We start from the raw sequence: 18,946 nt of genomic DNA, 5'->3' as shown, positions 1-18,946 counted from the left end.
ATTTTTGAAACCCCTTTACGTATTATGTAGTGTACTTTTTTCTATGCATAAAAATATTACTAGGTATACTAAAATATATTATGTTTTACAACATAATATAGTGATCGTTTGTGTACATTGCAAAGTAGCACTAATTTGTTATTATGAACCATTGTAAATACCTCAAGGTTTTAATAACATAGTCTTTTTACAGGGGTTGATTTATAACTATGCCTTGTATATAAGATCTTCGAAAACCAAAGATGGTGTATATAACAGTGTTCGTTTCAGCACAGTTCACAACACCCTAAAGTCGAAAACAACCTAAATGTCCATCAGCAGATGAATTTACAGGTAAGCAAGATGTAGTACTACAGTGAAATGCCGCTCAGCCAGTAATAAAAATGAAGCCTTGATAACATGCTACAATGTGGGTATAACTTGACATTGCTGAGTGAAATAAATCTATCACAAAAGTATAAATATTGTATGACATACAAAGAGAGAAGAAGCAGCAAGCTTAGAGACCAACATTTATTAAAAGATAATAGAATTATCTTTCTGGGGACCAGGAGTGAGGGGAAAGGTAGAAGTGGGGGTAACTGCATTTGGAGTAGGGAGTTTGGAAAATTAAAATGCAGTTGCACAGCTAATAAATACAATTGGTGTCAATGAGTTGTATGCCTATAGAATGGAATTGGAGACACTGCTTATGTACATACAACAAACACCTCACGAGACTTGGTCCTTGGTTTGGAGGTTTTAGGGTCATGCTTTCACAAAGCATCCCATTTGATTGGCCTGCGGTGCTTCCATTGTATCTGCTCTTTAGTTGAATAATGCCTTGAGTCTTAAAAGAGTGCAAGCAGCTGTTCAAGTCACAATGGCTTTTTATTTACCTGGAGCAACAGAGGGAAGTCTCAAATGGGAAGAGAAGGGAGTATGTGTGACTATTGCCTCCATTAATATCAGCCTCCTCTGTGGTGAGACCAGCTGAACTGGATGGTGCCCAGCTATCAATATTGAACATTTGGTTCAAAGACTTATAGAAGACTCCTGATCAAAAGGGAGAAAGTACAGAACAAAATTTCACATGTCTGTGGGTCCCACACTTTGACGAGCCATGGAGACTGGGTGAACCTCCAAAACTTGCTCTAAAATAATCTTTAAACCGCAAACCAAAAGTACCCCCTTAAGTATTCTTAAAACTAGAGAATAATTCAACTGAATTAGGAAAGAATACCTGCCTTGAACATTGTTTTGTCTTTTATATCTCTAAATGATCAAATTGACAACAGTAAATTGAAAGTAGATAAGAACCTTACTGGGCAATGAGTTTCTGTTAATGGGAGAAACGATGCAGAGGAGGATAAGAATAGTATTGCCCAATTCAAAGAATGTAATCAATGTCACTGAACTGTGCTTTTAGACACCTGACTTGATGTGTGTTTTTGCTTTGTATACAATAACAACAAAAAGAATAATACAAACTATCTTTGTTTTGCTGCTGAGGAGCCCTAATGGCATTGTGGGTTACATGTGGGCCTGCCAACTGCAAGGCTAGGGGGTCAAACCCACCAACCACCGAGGAAGAAAAGCGAGGCTGTGTGCTTACATACAAATGTACAGCCTCAAAAATCCTATGCAGTTGGTGTGAGTCAGAATCAACTTGATGGCAGTGAGTGGGTTCCGGTTGCTTAGCTACCGTTCACATAGGAACCATGCCTTTGATTTATCAGATCCCATGGTAACATTAGATCATTCATGAGCTATTATTGCCACTTAACATTACAAGAGAATGTCTGGGCCACATGATCATTTCTAAGAATAGAGGCACACAGAGTTCCAGAAACGTGAAGTTCTATTCAGTAAGGAATCTTTTCAGTCACAAGAAACAGGTAAGTTCAGATAGACTTAATTAAAGAAATACATTGATTAACTTACCAGAAAAGTGTGTTTATGTGCTGTCAAGTTGATACACTATTGGTTGCCATGAGTTGAAATTGACTCACGTGCTACTGGTTAAAATATGATGGCAGATATTTAAAACTCAACTAAAGATCTGAAAGTAAAACAACAACAAAAAACCCCTGAGAAGTAGATCTGAGGTAAACTCCAGGAAATAGGATAAAGAGACAAATACAGAGAAAAGATATGAGACAGGTCCAGTCCAAACAAACCTCATTGCCTTCGAGTCATTTATAACTGATCGTGACCCTGTAGCTGAACTGTTCCTGTGGTTTTCCAAGACTAACTCTTTACCAGAAGATAAAACCACCTCTTTCTCCTACTGAGCAGGTGGTTTTGAATTGTTGACCTTTGGGTTAGCACGGCAGAGAGGTCCAGTAGTACAAATAAATTCAGAGAAAGCAAGCTAAGAAAAATTTTCTAAGATAAAGAAAAATTCCCCAGAATCAAATGACATGAGTCTTCATGTTTGAAATAACTAATGAAGTACCCATAACAATAGGTCTGTTTTTTAAAAATAATTCAGTGAGATGTTTCTGAGAATCCTGATGGTAATAGTAGGTTATGCGTTGGGCTGCTAAGCTCAAGGTCAGCAGTTCAAATTCACCAGCTGCTCAGAGAGAGAGAAGGCTTTCTACTCCTGTGAAATGAGTCTGAGGAACCCACAGAGACGGTTTTGCACTGCCATATATGGTTGCCATGAGTCAGAATTATTGACTAAAGGGTGGTGAGTTTGTGTTTTGATTTGGAATGAGAAATTTCAGAAAATCGTGGGTGTAGACAGTCTTACAGAAACAACTAGACAGGAGGGACAGTGGAGTGGAGACCCCAAAGCCCATCTGTAGACAATTGGACATCCCTTACAGAAGGGTCACAAGGAAGAGACGAGCCAGTCAGGGTGCAGTATAGCATCGACGAAACACACAACATTCCTCTAGTTCTTTCATGCTTCCTCCTCGCCCCTTCGTGACCCCAATTCTACCTTACAAATCCAGCTAGACCAGAGCATGCACATTGGTTCAGATAAGAGCTCGCACCCCAGGGAATCCAGGACAGATAGACCCTTCAGCACCAATAATGAGAGGAGTGATACCTCGGGGGGGGGGGGGGGTGGGGACCTGATCACAATGATCCACATATAACCCCCTCCCTGGGGGACGGATAACAGAAAAGTGAGTGAAGGGAGACAGCAGACGATGTAAGATGAAAATTATAATTTATGGAGGGCAAAAGGTGAGCTGATACCAAGGGATCAAGTAGAAAGAAAATATTTTGAAAATGATGATGGCAGCATATGTACAAAAAGGCTGGACACACTAGATATTTGTATAGATTGTGATAAGAGCTGTAAGAGCCCCCAATAAAGTGAATTTAGAAGAAAAACTTGCAGAGGAAAGTTCATACATACTAAGGAAATGGTTACATTAGATTTTTCTCTTTTTTTTAAATCATTTTATTGGGGTGCATAGAGCTCTTATGATCCATACATACATTTGTTTCCATCATCATTTTCTTTTTTTTTCTTCAGACTTTTATTTTTTTATTTTTTTAACATTTTATTAGGGGCTCATACAACTCTTATCACAATCCATACATATACATACATCAATTGTATAAAGCACATCCGTACATTCTTTGCCCTAATCATTTTCAAAGCATTTGCTCTCCACTTAAACCCTTTGCATCAGGTCCTCTTTTTTTTTTTTCCCTCCCTCCCCGTTCCCCCCTTCCCCCTCCCTCACGATCCCTTGATAATTTATAGATTGTTGTTTTGTCATATCTTGCCCCATCCAGAGTCTCCCTTTCCCCCCCTTCTCTGCCTACATTAGATTTTTCAATAGCAACAGTGAAATGGAACAATGCTTTCAATATTATTTGGGGAAATAATTTCAAATGTAGAACCCAAATTAATAGTCAAGTAGGAGAGTTAACTAATAATCTTGGACATACAAAGCCTCAAATAATTGTATTTCCATGCACCATTTCTCAGGAAACTTCTATCCTGCCAAAATGAGGGAGAAAGAGAAAGATGAGACCCAGGAAAGAAGTACTCCAACAGGAATAGAAATTCCCCAGCCAGTGATAGAGTTCTCAAGAGGACAGGTATATGCTAACAGTACAAATGGAAGTCAGTGAGGGAGGAAAATACATTTGATGAAATGTGTCTTTAAATTGAGATAGAGAAAAAATAAAAAAATAAAAAAAAATAAATTGAGATAGAATTTACATAGTGGAGATTCATCCCCTCCGAGGGGAAAGTTCGGTGTTTTAAAACTATATTCACAAGATTGTGCAACCATCCCCACAGTTCGGTTCCACCACATTTTTATCGCCCCGGAAAGAATCCCTGCAAGCATCAGCAGTCACTCCATCCCCTCGTGTCCCAGCCCCTTTCCTTCCCAACAGTTACTGGTGGCTCCGTGTGTCTTGGGATGTGTAGCTAGTCATATCCCAGAATGGACAGCTAGTTTAAAGATTTATTCGTGTTACAGGAGATACTAGTACTTCATTCCTTTATGGCAGAATGGGAAACCCATACATAGATGGGTGTCTATTCATGGACACGGGTTGTTTTCCCTCTTTTGCTTTTAGGAATACTGCTGATATGAAGATTCATGTACAGACTTGTGTGTAACAAACGTTTTCATTTCCCTTGGGTATGATGGAGTACATCTTATGTTTCAGTTCACTGAAAGGAAAAGTTTCCCAAAAAGCAACCTCATTACTATAGAGTCAACTCTGATTCATAGCGACCCTAAGACAGAGTAGAACAGACACTGGGTTTCTGAGACTGTACGTCTTTACAGAGTTTTAGGGTATAAAAGAGACTTCCAATCTCAAATATAATTCAGGGAGAACACTTATTAAGTCTTCAAAGGGACAAAGACACAGACACATCATCTGGATGAGGGAGGGAGGCTATTAGCACCAAGTCAAAATGGTGTCTGAAGATTCAGTCAAGACGTTAGTTCAATGGGGCATTGGAGCAAAGGAAACTCACAAATTCATGATTGATGGCAGATGACTCCATTGCAGCCACAGGTGGAACAGGGCCATGATTGAGACGTGTACATTATGTTACATAGAAGAGCCTACGCTATTGATCGAGGGCCTTCCAACCAATGTCAGGACACTACCGACAGGGCATGACTCATGACCTTGCACCCCAGTACTGACCGCAGTATGATCTCCATCAAGAGCACCCTAAAGTCCCTAAGAGAGACTGCTCCTCCCTGAGCTGGCTGGAGAGGGGTGGGGGTAATCCACTCTGCCTGACAACAAGATCATCTGCATCCTTAGTTCATGGTCAGATGGAAGTCAATGGAGAGACTGCAAATAGATTGTGGGCTTTCATAGTCATCCATAGCCTTTGGAAAATAGGGTGCTCAGAATTTAAGCTGCAGTACAATAGGAGCAGAAAGCTTCCTCTTCCTCCTGCGGAGCGGCTGGTAAGTTTTAACCGCTGACCTTATAGTTAGCAGCCCCGCACGTACCTCACTGCCATGCCAGGGCTGCAGAACACATTTAGGAGTGAATAAATGCTAGGTGCATCAATAAGAAAAGGAAGAAAGAGTAGAAGGAAGGGAGGAAGCAAGAGAGGAAGGAAGTTAGAGACCAAGAGGAAGCTAGAAGAGATGCTATGAGAAACCAAACGTGGCAGAGTAAGGATATGTATGGAAATGAATAGGGTTAATGTTAGTGCATGACTCAGCCAGCTACAAATAGCAGACATGATAATGCAACTCTGAATATTGATACGATGGATAAAATGAATGCTTTGGACGTAGAGGACGCAGAGACGTGTGTATATGTGTGTCTGGCAGGGATGGAGAGGTAGAATTGAGGTACCTAATGTAACACACTTTTTGGTAAATCAACAGAGCAAGCAAATAAAATAATTAGCCATGGCATGAGAGATGTTGAGACATAGCTAGGAAGCTTGCTTTAAGGGGAATATGTAGAATTTTGCGCAATATTCTGGACATACCTGACCTCCTCTGGTGTCCCCATTGCCATACGGCAGCAGTCAGGTAAGGCTCCATGGTGCATTCTTCTTTACAGCCTCTCTACAGCTATGCTGGGTTCCGTAATTCCCTGCAGTGGCCACACACAACCCACAAACAATACTCATGGTTAAGGGGGCTTTTTGGGTTAATAAGTTACCATAAATCAGGATCATGAAACAGTAAGGATAAAGTCACTGATCACCTCAGCTAGCAGCCAAGTCTCTCTCAGGGTCTCAGCCACCTAGTCCCTTGGCCTTTGCTACCATGGGCAAGGAAGGCAGCCTAGCTGTCACTCTGTCGCACAGCTGCAGTCTGGGCCAGCGGCAGAGAGGTATCCAGGTTTCAGGGCTGCTCTCGGAGTCCCTGTGCCACAGTCTGGGACGCATCTCGTCTCTACAGCCTCCACCGCTACAGGCGGAGATCTTGAGCGTGCTCTTCTGAGGGCCTCACCTGTGCTCCCTCTGCCACTGCTTCTAAGATGGCTCATCATTACAGCTGGGAGGGTGGTAACACAACTGACCACTCCCCTCTCAATGTTACACACACCCTATTTGCATAGTCCCACCCAATCATTTGGTGGGAGTTACAGAAACTTGGGTAGAAAAACAGTGTTAAGACATGAAAAAAAATTTTTTTATCAATTATCAAGGGTTCATGAGGGAGGGAAGGGAAAAAATGAGGAGCTCATACCAAGGGCTCAAGTAGAAAGAAAATAGTTTGAGAATGATGATGGCCACAAATATACAAATGTGCTTGACACGGATGGATGGATGGATGGATGGATGGATGGATGGATGGATGGATGGATGGATTGTGATAAGCATTGTATGAGCCCCCCAAAAATGATTTTTAAAAACAATTTTAATCCACCACATCCTGCAACCAATAATATCCATTTTCTTGGGCATGCTAGCAGACTCTCAGGCAAAATTCAACAAACATCAAACAGTTGATACTTACATGGAAGACACCCACCAAATGTAATTTGAGCCACAAATCAGTAACAAGTGAACCATAATTGTGGTGAATGTAAAATTCACGATTCTAAAAGATTGCACGCGTATACGTTTTCAATGCGACATCACAAATTACCACACGCTTAACAGCTTGAATGGACACCATTACTATCTCACAGTTTCTGTGGGCCAGAAATCTGGACATGGTTTAGGTGGGTCCTCTGGTTGGACAACGACATGTGGGCCAAGCTGTGTTGGTTACTGGAGCTCAGGGCACCTCATCCAAGCTGGCATGGTTAACTTCAGGTTGGCAAAATTCAATTCCTTGCAGCTGTTGGTCAGAGGCCCTCAGCTCCTAGAGCCCGCCCAGTTACCTCACATGCCCCTAGGCAGCTCACACCATAGCCGCTTCTACTCCATCAGCTAGTCTTTGTACTGTGTTGTAAGCATGAGAGGGACACATCACCTCCCCATTGTGATGGGCTTCGAAGTTTAGTATTTTATTAGAAAGAAGCAAGTCAACGGTCTCATTTGCTTACACCAGTGAAGGGTGTGAAAGCCAGGGATAGACTGATGTGGGGGGAGATCGGGGAGGGCCATTTTAGAATTCGACCTATTGTACTCGCTGATTAGATAAGAAATCATAATGGAAATTAGAAATAATATAAAACTCAGTCAAAATGATAGCTATATTAGCCGAATATAGTAACGTGGAGGGACATTTATAACCCTAAATGCATGTATTAGAAAAGAGTAATGTTTGGAAAATCAATGCATAAAGTCTCCAATAAAATAATTTGAGACGGAATTAAGAAAAAGTGGAGGCAATAGGAATGCTAAATGCAGACATGTATAGCATTTAATTAAAGATAAGATGGGAAGGAGCAGCTGGTTGGTTGAAACCTCTGGCAAAAATATTGAAGAGAAATGATAAAAAATCATTAAAGATAATAATTTAGATAAATAATAGTTTGAACAACTTCGAGTATATGGACCATTTCAAAAACCAGACTATTCGGGAGGAATAGAAATGCTACTCTTGATCTTAGCCAAAAAGCCTAGAAGGGATGGGAAGGCAGAGAAATAGTGAATCCGGGTGTACCATTAAAATTATTCAATCAAAGGTGATACTTATTCAGACACACCATACCATCTTTCTCTCGCAATACTGAGCACCAAGTACAAGGCTACGAATGGAATGGAACACCCACTTTCAGGACACCGTGAACTGGCACAGAAGATGAGGGGGCCTCTGCTAGCACCCTGACAGCAGAGCCATCCTGAGGCAAAGCCACTGTGGAACTCCGGCACGCAGGAAGAAACCAGCTGAGCAGGCACAGCGCACCTAGGAAGGGAAAGCACCACGGCACGGAGAGGTCCAGGGATCTTCGCATCCACAGTCAGCAGGGAGCTAGGACCCAAAGAGAGGTTCACCCCAGAGCAGTGGTGTGGCTGGTGCACACTTTCGCTGCCCAGCCAACCGGAAGTGCCCAACCACCTTGCTACTGACCGGAGGAGCACACTCCCCTCCACCCCCACCCCCTTAGTGACTAGAAGAAGGAATCCTCCCTCCAAAAACCTTAGAGAACTACAGCTGGAACCCCTTCTCTCTGCCCCCCCACCCAGCTCTGTCAATTAGCACCCACCTGACCCAATCATTCTAGCAACCCCCTTTGTCCATCCCCACCCTCTGCCCAAGGGCCACCCCTCTGCTCAGCATGGGAGCATTCCAGAGGCTCCAGGCACCTGATCCCACCCCTGCCCCTCATCCAAGCAGCACAAGACCACTCCAGCACCCTGACCCCCAGCCCTGTGACCCACATCTCAGAAGCATGGGCTGCTCTGGCTGCTCCAACAGCCCCCCCCCCCACCTTGACTCTGCTCTCCACCTCTCCCCAGTGGTATTGAGAATGCTCCCACCCGTGGGCCTCTTACTACCAGAGAGGGCTATGGGCTCCCATCCCCTACTCCCCTGACACTTAAATACACCTGTGTGATGTCAAGTCGCTCGTGCCTAGTCCTTGCGCCTAGCTCCCACCTGGGCCTCGATGACGGGTCTGAGCATGCTCAGTTCTGGATTTTCCCATAGGCATCTTGTTTCCCTAACCCTTCTTCACTTAGTCCTTGTGCAAATGCAAATGCAGCCCTTCTGTCCTTGAATGGTTGATCGTCCTAAGGTGTGCACCTCTTCCTAGTGTTATTTTTTACTTTATAGACGTGTCTTGTGAAATGACTTTTTAGAAACTCTAGCAACCCAGAAGAAAGATATCTATCAGAACCTACAACGTGATTTCTATTTAGTGGAACAGGACAAGGGTGCCCATATTACTGTATGTTCCAGCTTACACATTGAGACAAGACATATATTTGAGGATTAGGAAATGATAAATAAGACTCTATTATTTGTAAATGATAAAACTGTCAAGGAAAGTCAAGAAAATAGCCACCCAGAATGCTAGTATTGAGAAGAAAGCTTACCAAGTTTCCTGAATTCATTAAACAATCATTGAAAGGCCATTGCATTGCTACTTGTCCAAAGAAAATCCCATTTTTAAATGTACTTTGTTTAAAAGATAAAATTTAAGACATCAATATAATCTGTAAAGTGCCTAGGAATAAATCTAGCAGTAAACGTGTTATGTCCTGTTATAAAAAGGATGACACGGGCTTAGGTGGAGAGCAAGTGCTTTGAGAGTGATTGGGGCAGGGGATGTATGGATGTGCTTTATACAATTGATGTATGTATATGTATGGATGGTGATAAGAGTTGTATGGGCCCCTAATAAAATGTAAAAAAAGAAAAGAGGAGAAAAAATGATTAGGGCAGGGACTGTACAGATGTGCTTTATACAATTGATGTATGTATATGTATGAACTGTGATAAGAATTGTATGAGCCCCTAATAAATTGTTAAAATTTAAAAAAAAAGAAAGCAGAGAATACCAAAAAAAAAAAATCTTACAGGTAGAAAAAAATTTAAGGTATATTACTTAAAAAAAAAAAAAAAGGATGACACGTACTGAAAGACCTTGCTGTTGCTTTTCGTTGCTGTCTAGTGGACCGTGACTGAGGGCTTCTGCAGACGTGTCCGAGTAGACCTGGGCTCCACAGGGGCGTTGAAGGCTGCACTCTCACAGAAGTACATCACCAGACTTCCTACAGAGTCACTTCTGCATGGCTTCAATTGCCAAGGCACTGCACCACGTAGCATCTCCTCACTTGAAATCAACACAGAATCATCACCGCGTCTTTTCTCCCATGGAGCTGCTGGTGGACTCCAGCCTTCCTTTTAGCAGCAAAGCGCATGGCCATTTGTGCCGCCCAGGAACTCCTGACTACTGAGTCTAAATCTGACAGGTAGATACTGTTGCCACCACGCCACAGGGTTGATTCCACCCCCGGGTTAGTCCAGGTGGATTAGAGAAACAAATGCAGTAACACTCATGTGTGTGTAAGAGAGAGCTTTATACCAGAGTAATTGTACATTAAGAAAACATCCCTGCCCAGACCAGTTCAAGTCCATAAGTCTGATATTAGCCCATATGTCTGATAACAATCTATTAATTCCTCTTCAGATTCATGCAACACATGCAATGACACCCAGTGCAGGGAGATCGCAGGCCAGTAGGTGGGAAGTCTTGCGGATCCAGTGGTAGTGGAAGCATCTCAGCACTGACATGGGTCTCCTGGTGACTCCTCTAGCTCCAGGGCTCTGGCATCATCTGTGTATCTCCATGTCTCGCAGAGAGACAAGTAGAAAGCATGTGTCCGGCCTCCAGTGAGCTATTTATCTCCATAGCACCTCCAAATGAGGTCCTCAAGCTGCGACCTGATTGACAGGCTAACTCCACCTCTTCGAAAGTTGACAGGAGATTATGTGACTACCACAAACCCATAACCACTCTATACAGGGCTTCCAAGGCTGGGAATCTTTACAGGACCAGATCACCTCAACCTTTTCCCACAGAGCAGCAGGTGCATTTGAACCCCTGACCTTGTGGTTAGCAGTCCAAAGTCAACCTGACAGTGGCACTCTGGCTCCTTCAGATTCCTTATGACTTTAAATATTGCCTAACTGCCTCTAGGCTAAAGACTGACTTTGTTTTACACAGACATGCTTGTTGTACCGACTACTCTGAGTGTTTCCAAGGTAATTGCAGACAAAGTAGAGGAGTCCTGGGAGCACAGTGGTTAAAGTACTAAGCTGCTAATCGAAAGGTCAGAAACTTAAACCAACTAGTCTTTCCCCAGGAGAGAGATGGAGCAGTTTCCTTCTGGACAGATTTTCAGCCTCGGCAGCCCGAAGGGACAGGACTCCTCTCTACCAGGCCTCTGCGAGTCAGAATGGACTCTCAGCCACCGTGGGTCAGACAACCGGACAATTTAAAACCTGAATGATACAATCAGTAGCGTGACCACTGTTCTTATTTTAATAGAACCCTTAATATTTCAGGCTTGTGTGAGATCATGATTCTAATATATGAAAATGTTCTTCGCACACAGAAAAAACCTCGTTGACCCAGACGATCCCCGATGTGCCCGGCTAACGCTCACTGGCCAGATGATCATGGTGTCTCCAGAAGAAGTAGAATTTGCCAAGCAAGCCATGTTTTCCAGGTATCTGCTTTCAGGCTCATTTGCCCAGAACTGTACATTACAATAAGGTTGTGTCGTGGATTATGCATTGGGCTACAAGCCGCAAGGGCAGCAGCTCAAACCCACCAGCACCTTCTTGGAGGAAACATGAGGCTCTCTGCACCTGTGAAGGTTTACATCCTGGGAAACAAATGAGGGTTACTCTTGACTTGGAATTGACTCAACAGCCGTGGGATTTTCAGTGGTCAGCCTCGAGGCCCCTAATGAAGCCCCGCGACTCGGGTTTCATTATGGCAGCTCTCGACGTCCTGGTTCCAACCCTGTGCCCGCTGTGCCTACAAAACTAAGCCATTGAAATGACCATAGGCATGTGGCTGTGCAAGTGTTTGGGGTGATGGAGCACCGAGGCAGTATTTTACTTTCAAATGGTTCCAGGGAAAGTTCTCTCTGCTGTACTTTTGATTTCTTTCTGAGATTATGATTCTTAAAAAACAACAAAAAAAAAGAATATTTTTTTCCTTAAAGAATGCTAAGCTATTATATTATTTCATTGCTGCTAGTGTTTTCCCAGTGTGCAATTGGTCTCTGAATTTTCTTTATCAATGGTTTTGATACAAGGAAAATTCTTCTTTTTATGAAGGTAGAAAACAAAAGTAAACCACCATCCTAGCCCTCAGGATATTGCAGTATGGTTGGAGGAACCCTGGTGGCATACTGGTCACCTGTTGAGCTTCTGACCATGAGGTTGGCAGTTTGAACCCCAGCCACTGCTCAAGGGAAAAGCTAGGGTTTTCTTCTCAGAAATGAGTCATGATCAACTCAATGGCAGTAATTGTGTTGAGTTGAAGGGGAGGAGGTACATCAGTAATAACAGACACAGGGCTTGGCAGTTTTGTCCGCTCTATTTGGCTCAGCAGTTCCAAGCATACTGCAGGAATGGGGCTTCCTATGAACAGGCTTCTTTCGCAGGCTCGCCACTCTTTAAGCGTTTCAGGCAAATCACGCCAAGCCACGCTCGCGGCCACTGAGTCGATCCTGAGCTGCCACAAGCCTACAGGGAGATTCTGAGGCTGGAAATATTGTTTTAATAGTTTTATTAGGGGCTCGTACAACTCTTATCACAATCCATACATACATCAATTGTGTAAAGCACATCTGTACATTCATTGCCCTCATCATTTGCTCTCCACTAAAGCCCTTGGCATCAGCTCCTCATTGTTCCCCTCTCTCCCCACTCCCCCTCCCTCATGAACCCTTGATAATTTATAAATTATTATTTTGTCATATCTTGCCCTGTCCAGCACCTCCCTTCACCCACTTTTCTGTTGTCTGTCCCCCAGGGAGGAGGTCACATGTAGATCCTTGTAATCGGTTCCCCCTTTCCAACCCACTCACCCTCTACCCTCCCAGTATCACCACTCACACCACTAGTCCTAAAGGGATCATCTGCCCTGGATTCCCTGTGTTTCCAGTTCCTATTTGTACCAGTGTGCATCCTCTGGTCTAGCCAGACTTGCAAGGTAGAATTCGGATCATGATAGTGGGGATGGGAGGGTGGGGAGGAAGCATTTAGGAACTAGAGGAAAGTTGTATTTCATCATTGCTACATCGCACCTTGCCTGGCTCATCTCCTCCCCTGGACCCCTCTGAAAGGGGATATCCAGTGGCCGACAAATGGGCTTTGGGTCTCCACCCTGCACACACACACCCTCATTCACTATGGTAAGATTTTTTTGTTCTTTGATGCCTTATACCTGATCCTTTCGACACCTTGTGATTGCAGAGGCTGATGTGCTTCTTCCATGTGGGCTTCATTGCTTCTGAGCTAGATGGCCACTTGTTTACGTTCAAGCCTTTAAGATCCCAGACGCAATACCGTTTGATAGCCGGGCACCATCAGCTTCCTTCGAGGCTGTAAATCTTTACAGGAGCAGGCACCTCATCCTCCAGCTCTGGGGTGGCTGGTGGGTTGGAACATGGTTTCCTCTGCATTCTACAAGCACATGCTGTTCTTTTGATGGCTGCTAGGGTTTGCCTTCTCGGCTTTTTTATTGGGAGGAGATCATCAGTTTCGCATTCAACAATTCACTCATATTTTGTTTCTACTCATCCACTGTTGTCCCCTCTTGTCTTGTTTTCTCCCTCTGCTTCCTGTTTCCTTCCTCCTGCTTTCCTGGCCCCAGGGCCTTTGTCGTTTAGTAAGTGCTGCCCTTGTGATCTAAAAGAGTTGGCGCTTCTCTCACAGAGGTGCATCGAGTTCCAAAACTGAAGGGTAGCAGAGGGGAGACTAAGTCTTGGGGCTCCACCAGTCTCTGTGCAACCAATAAGCCTGGTCTCTTTCATGATTTTGAGTTCTGTTGCACATTTTCTCCCGCTCTATCCAGCACCTTCCAGGGTGATCCTTTCAGAGCAGGTGGCAGGGATAACCGGGCACTGACTAGTTTTTCTGGTCTCAGAGTTGTGGACACTAGTGCTTGTAGGGTCCGTTTGTCCATTGGGAAACATGTTTCCACAGGCCTTTCAGTTGTCGTCAATCTTCTTCCTCGGGACTGGGAGACACCCACGATTGCCTTTTAGGCCCAGTGACTTGGTCCCTCTAAGTGTAGGTTAGTTCTGAGAAGTATTTATGGCTTTGCCTCTAGGGTGTTCTGCCACATTCATGGATATATTTGCAGCAAAGCTAAATACACCTAGCATTTATACCCCACACACCCTCCGCACACCTGTTCAACTGCCTGTCTATCTAAGCATCTACTCATCAACTGAAACAAAACCCGCACTACCGTCAAGGCGATTCCAACTCATAGTGCTCCCATAGGACAGAGTAGCACTGCTCCTGTGGGTTTCTGAGACGGCAACTCTTTCTCCCATGGAGTAGCTGGTGGTTCGGAACCACTGACCTTATGGTTAGCAGCCTAACATGTAGCCCACTACACCACCAGGGCTCTATCGGCCCTCATAGGTCATCACTAGGGTTGCAGATTGCTGCTACCAGTGTTTTCATAGTCGCTGGTTTCGTCTCGTTTGCTAGTGGTCCAGTGACAATAATGTGCTAGTTAGTGTTTGTGAACCTCTATCAATAACTTTTTAAAGAATGAAGTCATCGTTAAAGAAAAAGACCAATCAGTTACGAATAATGCTGTAACCAAAAATGTTGTGAGCCAGTGTAGATTTTATAGAACAATTCTGTTGTTAGTATTCATCGAATCTAAGAAATATCACATTTATACCATTTACAGCTATATTTATCACACATTCTCTATGATTGGAACGGATAAAGCACATTACTAAAGACTGTTATCTCTCTGTTGCTCCCACAGGCACCCAGTCATGAGGAAGTGGCCGCGCCAGTACGAATGGCTCTTCATGAAGATGCGGGTAGAGCACGTCTGGCTTCAGAAATGGTATGGAGGAGCAGCCGAGATCTCAAGAGAGGAATATTTCAAAGCAGTTCCAAGAAAGGCCTGATGGTGTGAGGAGGGGGAAACAACACTGTTTGCTTCATTGCGAAAACGCTTTCGGTGACGTTGCCAGATGGCTGTTGCCTGAGGTCTCTTTGTTGAATGGCATAGCCGCCCTGTCATCCTTCCTGCAGGAGGAAGGAGGGTGAACAGGGCACCCTGGGCTGGACCTGAGAGGAAAGCCGCCATTTGCTAACCCTCCATTCACACGGATCCTCACCTGTCCAGCCTTTGTTTGTTGTGCCGTACCCAATCCAGACTCATCATTGAGGCTCAGCGTGGGTTGTCAAACTGACATGTGCAAACAGCGTGCTGTTCCATTCTTTAGGAAACTCCAAGGACTCCAGTAAGTACATGAGGACTCTGTCTCGTGAGAGCCGTATCGTTGCTTGCTGGGCTGAACACAGTAACCAGAGTGAAGTTCGTTGCCACCACTAACGGTCTCTCTGTGGGTTTGCTCATTGGGTTGCTGGATGGCAAGTGCGTCGCTGAGGTGCATTTGCTGGAATGTTTAGCTCATGACAAGCAGCGCGACAGCATACAGAGGGCAGTGCCCAGCAGGCCATGGCAGAGCACTACGGAGGACTGGGTGACTTTGGGGCCAGGCTCCCACATCTAGGCCACTCCCACCTCTAACCAGGGCTCCCCCTTGCAGGCAAGAGGCTGGTCGGTGGTATGTAGATGAGACGTCCCGAAGAAGAGAGGTAGGAAGCAAAGTCACCATGTGAGTCAAGGAAGGAAAGAAGTCAGGCAGAATTGCCAGCCCAAGCCCTGGCCAGGTCCTTGGCATGAGTCATCTCATTTCAGCCTGACAACCAATGAGGTACATGCCATCATCGCCACTTACAGACTAGGAGACAGAAGCGCAGAGGGGTTGGGCCAAATCCCCCAATTCAGATTCCGGAACTTGCCCTGAACCAGGCAAAAGGTAGTGGGTCTTTTAACTGGAGAGATCAATGTTTTGCCGCTGCTCTTGACCCACCCCCAAGATTCAAGTTTGAGTCTTACCACAGACTTAGTATTTTCTACAAAGTAAGTGCAGAAGTTCTGGTGGTGTTTGCCAGAGGCCAGGCTGTAGTGTGTACACACTCAAGGCCTATATGAACCTGTGTGCATACACCCAAAATGTCTTACACTGGAAGTCCACCACAAAATCTAGCAGTTCCCAAGTTCTCTGTACTGGCTATGACCCTCTCTGGTGGGTTTATTTTATTATAGAAATAGGAACACATACATACATTTTTAAACAAATAAAAAAGGAAAGAAATGTTACAACGTGGATGGAACGCCCAGGAATTTTGCTTAAATGAGCAATGCGGGGCCCCAAAGGTCACCACACGCTGTATGGTTTCACTTACTGAGCTTTCTTTGAAATGACAAGATCGAGAAATGGAGAACAGAATCGTTGTTGCCAAGGCAGCGGGACACAAAGGGCAGTGGGGACACAAAGGGCAGTGGGGACACAAAGGGCAGTGCAAAAGATCACTGTGGTGCGGGAACTACTTCCCATCACTGTCAACATCTTGACTGACTGTCATATTGTACGTCGTTTATAGGATGTTGCAACTGGGCCAAGGGGACACAGAGTTTCTGTATTATTTCTTAAAACTGCATGCTTATCAACAATCAGCTTGCACAAAAACATTTGTTTATTTAAGTTAAAGCTTAACTTAAATGAATTATGTGTATTTTCTCTCTTATCAGTCTCTAAAAAAATGAGGAACTGAGCTATGTGCCACAGCCTGGGAGGAAAGCGAATAAGACAATTAGTTAACCATTAATACATGCATTTTTATAATAATAATTTATAAATTATCAAGTGTTAAGGAGGGAGCGGGGAGGGAGGGGGAAAAATGAGGAGCTGATACCAGGGGCTCAAGTAGAAAGCAAATGTTTTGAGAATGATGATGGCAACAAATGTATACATGTGGTTGACACAATGGATGGACATATGGATTGTGGTAAGAGTTGTACGAGCACCCAATAAAATGATTAAATTAAAAATATATACATGCATTTTTAGAAACGATATAAGCCTGTTTTAAAAGTTTTATAGAGATGTTTAATTTAATGTTGAATACAAATTAACAAGAATTTTTAAAACCTGATGTAAAGATTCTATCTATATAGACCACTTCAAAGGGGCAGAGAGCATTTTTGAGATTTTGACATAAATATGAGTGAGCTTTGGGTGTATGTAGGTATGTTAGATGACACATACTTATTCTTAACTAAAGTTTATAGTAAAAGCTCACATTCCCCTTCTCTTTCCCTATAGATTTTAGGAAATAATTCATTTTGTTTGTTTGCTTCTGTGACTAGGCTAACTAAAATCTATCCTGATGTTTATTATTTACAGTGATTATACGTAGCCATGAACTTGACGTATGTCAAGTAAATCTGATGCTTCTTGTTTCGCATGCCTTATATATAGTGACTCTTTATAAAGAGCTGTCTTTTGGCTGAAATGTATTTCTACAATTTTTCCAGAATGTCTGTTTCATTTTTAGTAATTTAATTATCAAGGACTGTGCTGAAAAAATGAAATCTCTGTAGGATAATTTATCATTGCTCATTGGATTGCTATACCAACAAATAAATTCAATTATACAATTTAAACTGTAATGGAGTTTTGGTTTGTCTGTGCTCTGTAATGCATGTGGGGTGTCAAGTCTGTTTTTGAAATTAGATCTGAATGTTTAACCAAAGACGATTTCATTACTGATACGATTTCCATGTTCAATTAAATGAGAGTATACTAGCTACACACAGTACTTTCATTATTCGATCTGTAAGAACAGATGCTTCACCATGAGCTTGCAGTTAAACTTCACATGCGGGGGGAAAGCTCGGTGATTTTTTTCTTTTTTAAGGGTAGATTTTGTTTCTTGTAAGGCTAATAGTTTGCTGATCGGGCTGATGGCTAAACTACTAACCCTGATGACTAGTAGTTTACAGATCGGGCTGCTAACCACAAGGTCAGTAGGATCTAAGAGTTACAGTCTTGGAAACTCACTGGGGCAGCTCTTCTCTGTCCGAAGGGTTGCTATGAGTCAGATTAGACTTGATGGCAGTGAGTTTGGTTTGATGGTGGTTGTTTACCTTCCTGGAATGAGCCACTGACTCACAATGACATGGCGCAGAATGTAACAAACTCGGCCCAGTCCTGCCATCCACGATGGGTTGTAGAGCAGGCCATGGTGATCCATAAAATGTGATTAGCTGGTTTTCAGAAGTAAATTTCCAAGTCCTGCTCCCTGGTGCGTCTTCCTCGGAAGTTCCGCTGAGCCCTGGTGAGCATGGAAGCAACACCAAAGCCACGCTGACCGCAAAGTGGAGGCTGCTCATGAACCAAACAAGGGAACGTCAAAACATCCGCGGGAAAATGGAATGAAAAGGTAGCAGACTGGGACCCAGACCTTCGTCTCCCACCCGGAAGGCAGGAACTTTATAGGGTACCTCCAGTGCTTCTTTCTAAAGGATAAACCAACTCCCCTCAAGGGGATCCCAGCTCACAGTGGCCCTATCCATAGAGTAGAATTGCCCTGTGGGTTTCTGAGACTGTAAAGCTTTATAGGAGTAGAAAGCCTTCTATTTCTCCTGCTGAGCGACTGGTAGATTCGAACTGCTGACCTTGCTGTGCTGCCCAACATGGAACCTGCATCACCCCCAGAGCTCCTTGATAAATAAGCCTAATCTGCACGGAGCAGATGGAGATGTAGCCACCGATGTTGTCCCTCTTTGGGGCATAGTGGGTGCTCCTCGACTTTGGAGCTAAGTCAAAGTGTGTACATCATCACCAGGTGGTTTACCGGCCACACTGGTGCCTTTCCCAGGACCTGGGGGCTAGGAGACTCGGGTCAGGATACCCGGTAAACAATGTAGGCACCAGTTTGCTCATCTGTGGTGAGCAATTTCCCTTAGCTTTTCCCACTTCTTTAAGGTGGTGGGGTTAGGAGGTAGGGAAGGGAGGTCAGGT

At 43.9% G+C, this 18,946-nt stretch overlaps 1 protein-coding gene across 1 annotated transcript in view; it reads left to right on the top strand.

Moving 5' to 3' along the window:
• The window catches only part of CREG2 (cellular repressor of E1A stimulated genes 2), a 56,147-nt gene extending 39,366 nt beyond the window's left edge, over positions 1 to 16,781 (top strand). The window contains exons 3-4 of the mRNA XM_075562567.1: positions 11,414 to 11,527; positions 14,827 to 16,781. Coding sequence (XP_075418682.1) covers positions 11,414 to 11,527; positions 14,827 to 14,974 — 262 coding nt within the window. The 3' untranslated portion in view covers positions 14,975 to 16,781. The remainder of the gene's footprint in view (positions 1 to 11,413; positions 11,528 to 14,826) is intronic.
• Positions 16,782 to 18,946: the final 2,165 nt, after the last annotated feature.

The sequence above is a fragment of the Tenrec ecaudatus genome, chromosome 11 (genome assembly GCF_050624435.1).
Source record: "Tenrec ecaudatus isolate mTenEca1 chromosome 11, mTenEca1.hap1, whole genome shotgun sequence".
NCBI lineage: Eukaryota > Metazoa > Chordata > Mammalia > Afrosoricida > Tenrecidae > Tenrec > Tenrec ecaudatus.
This window is presented reverse-complemented; position numbering and strand designations above follow the sequence as displayed.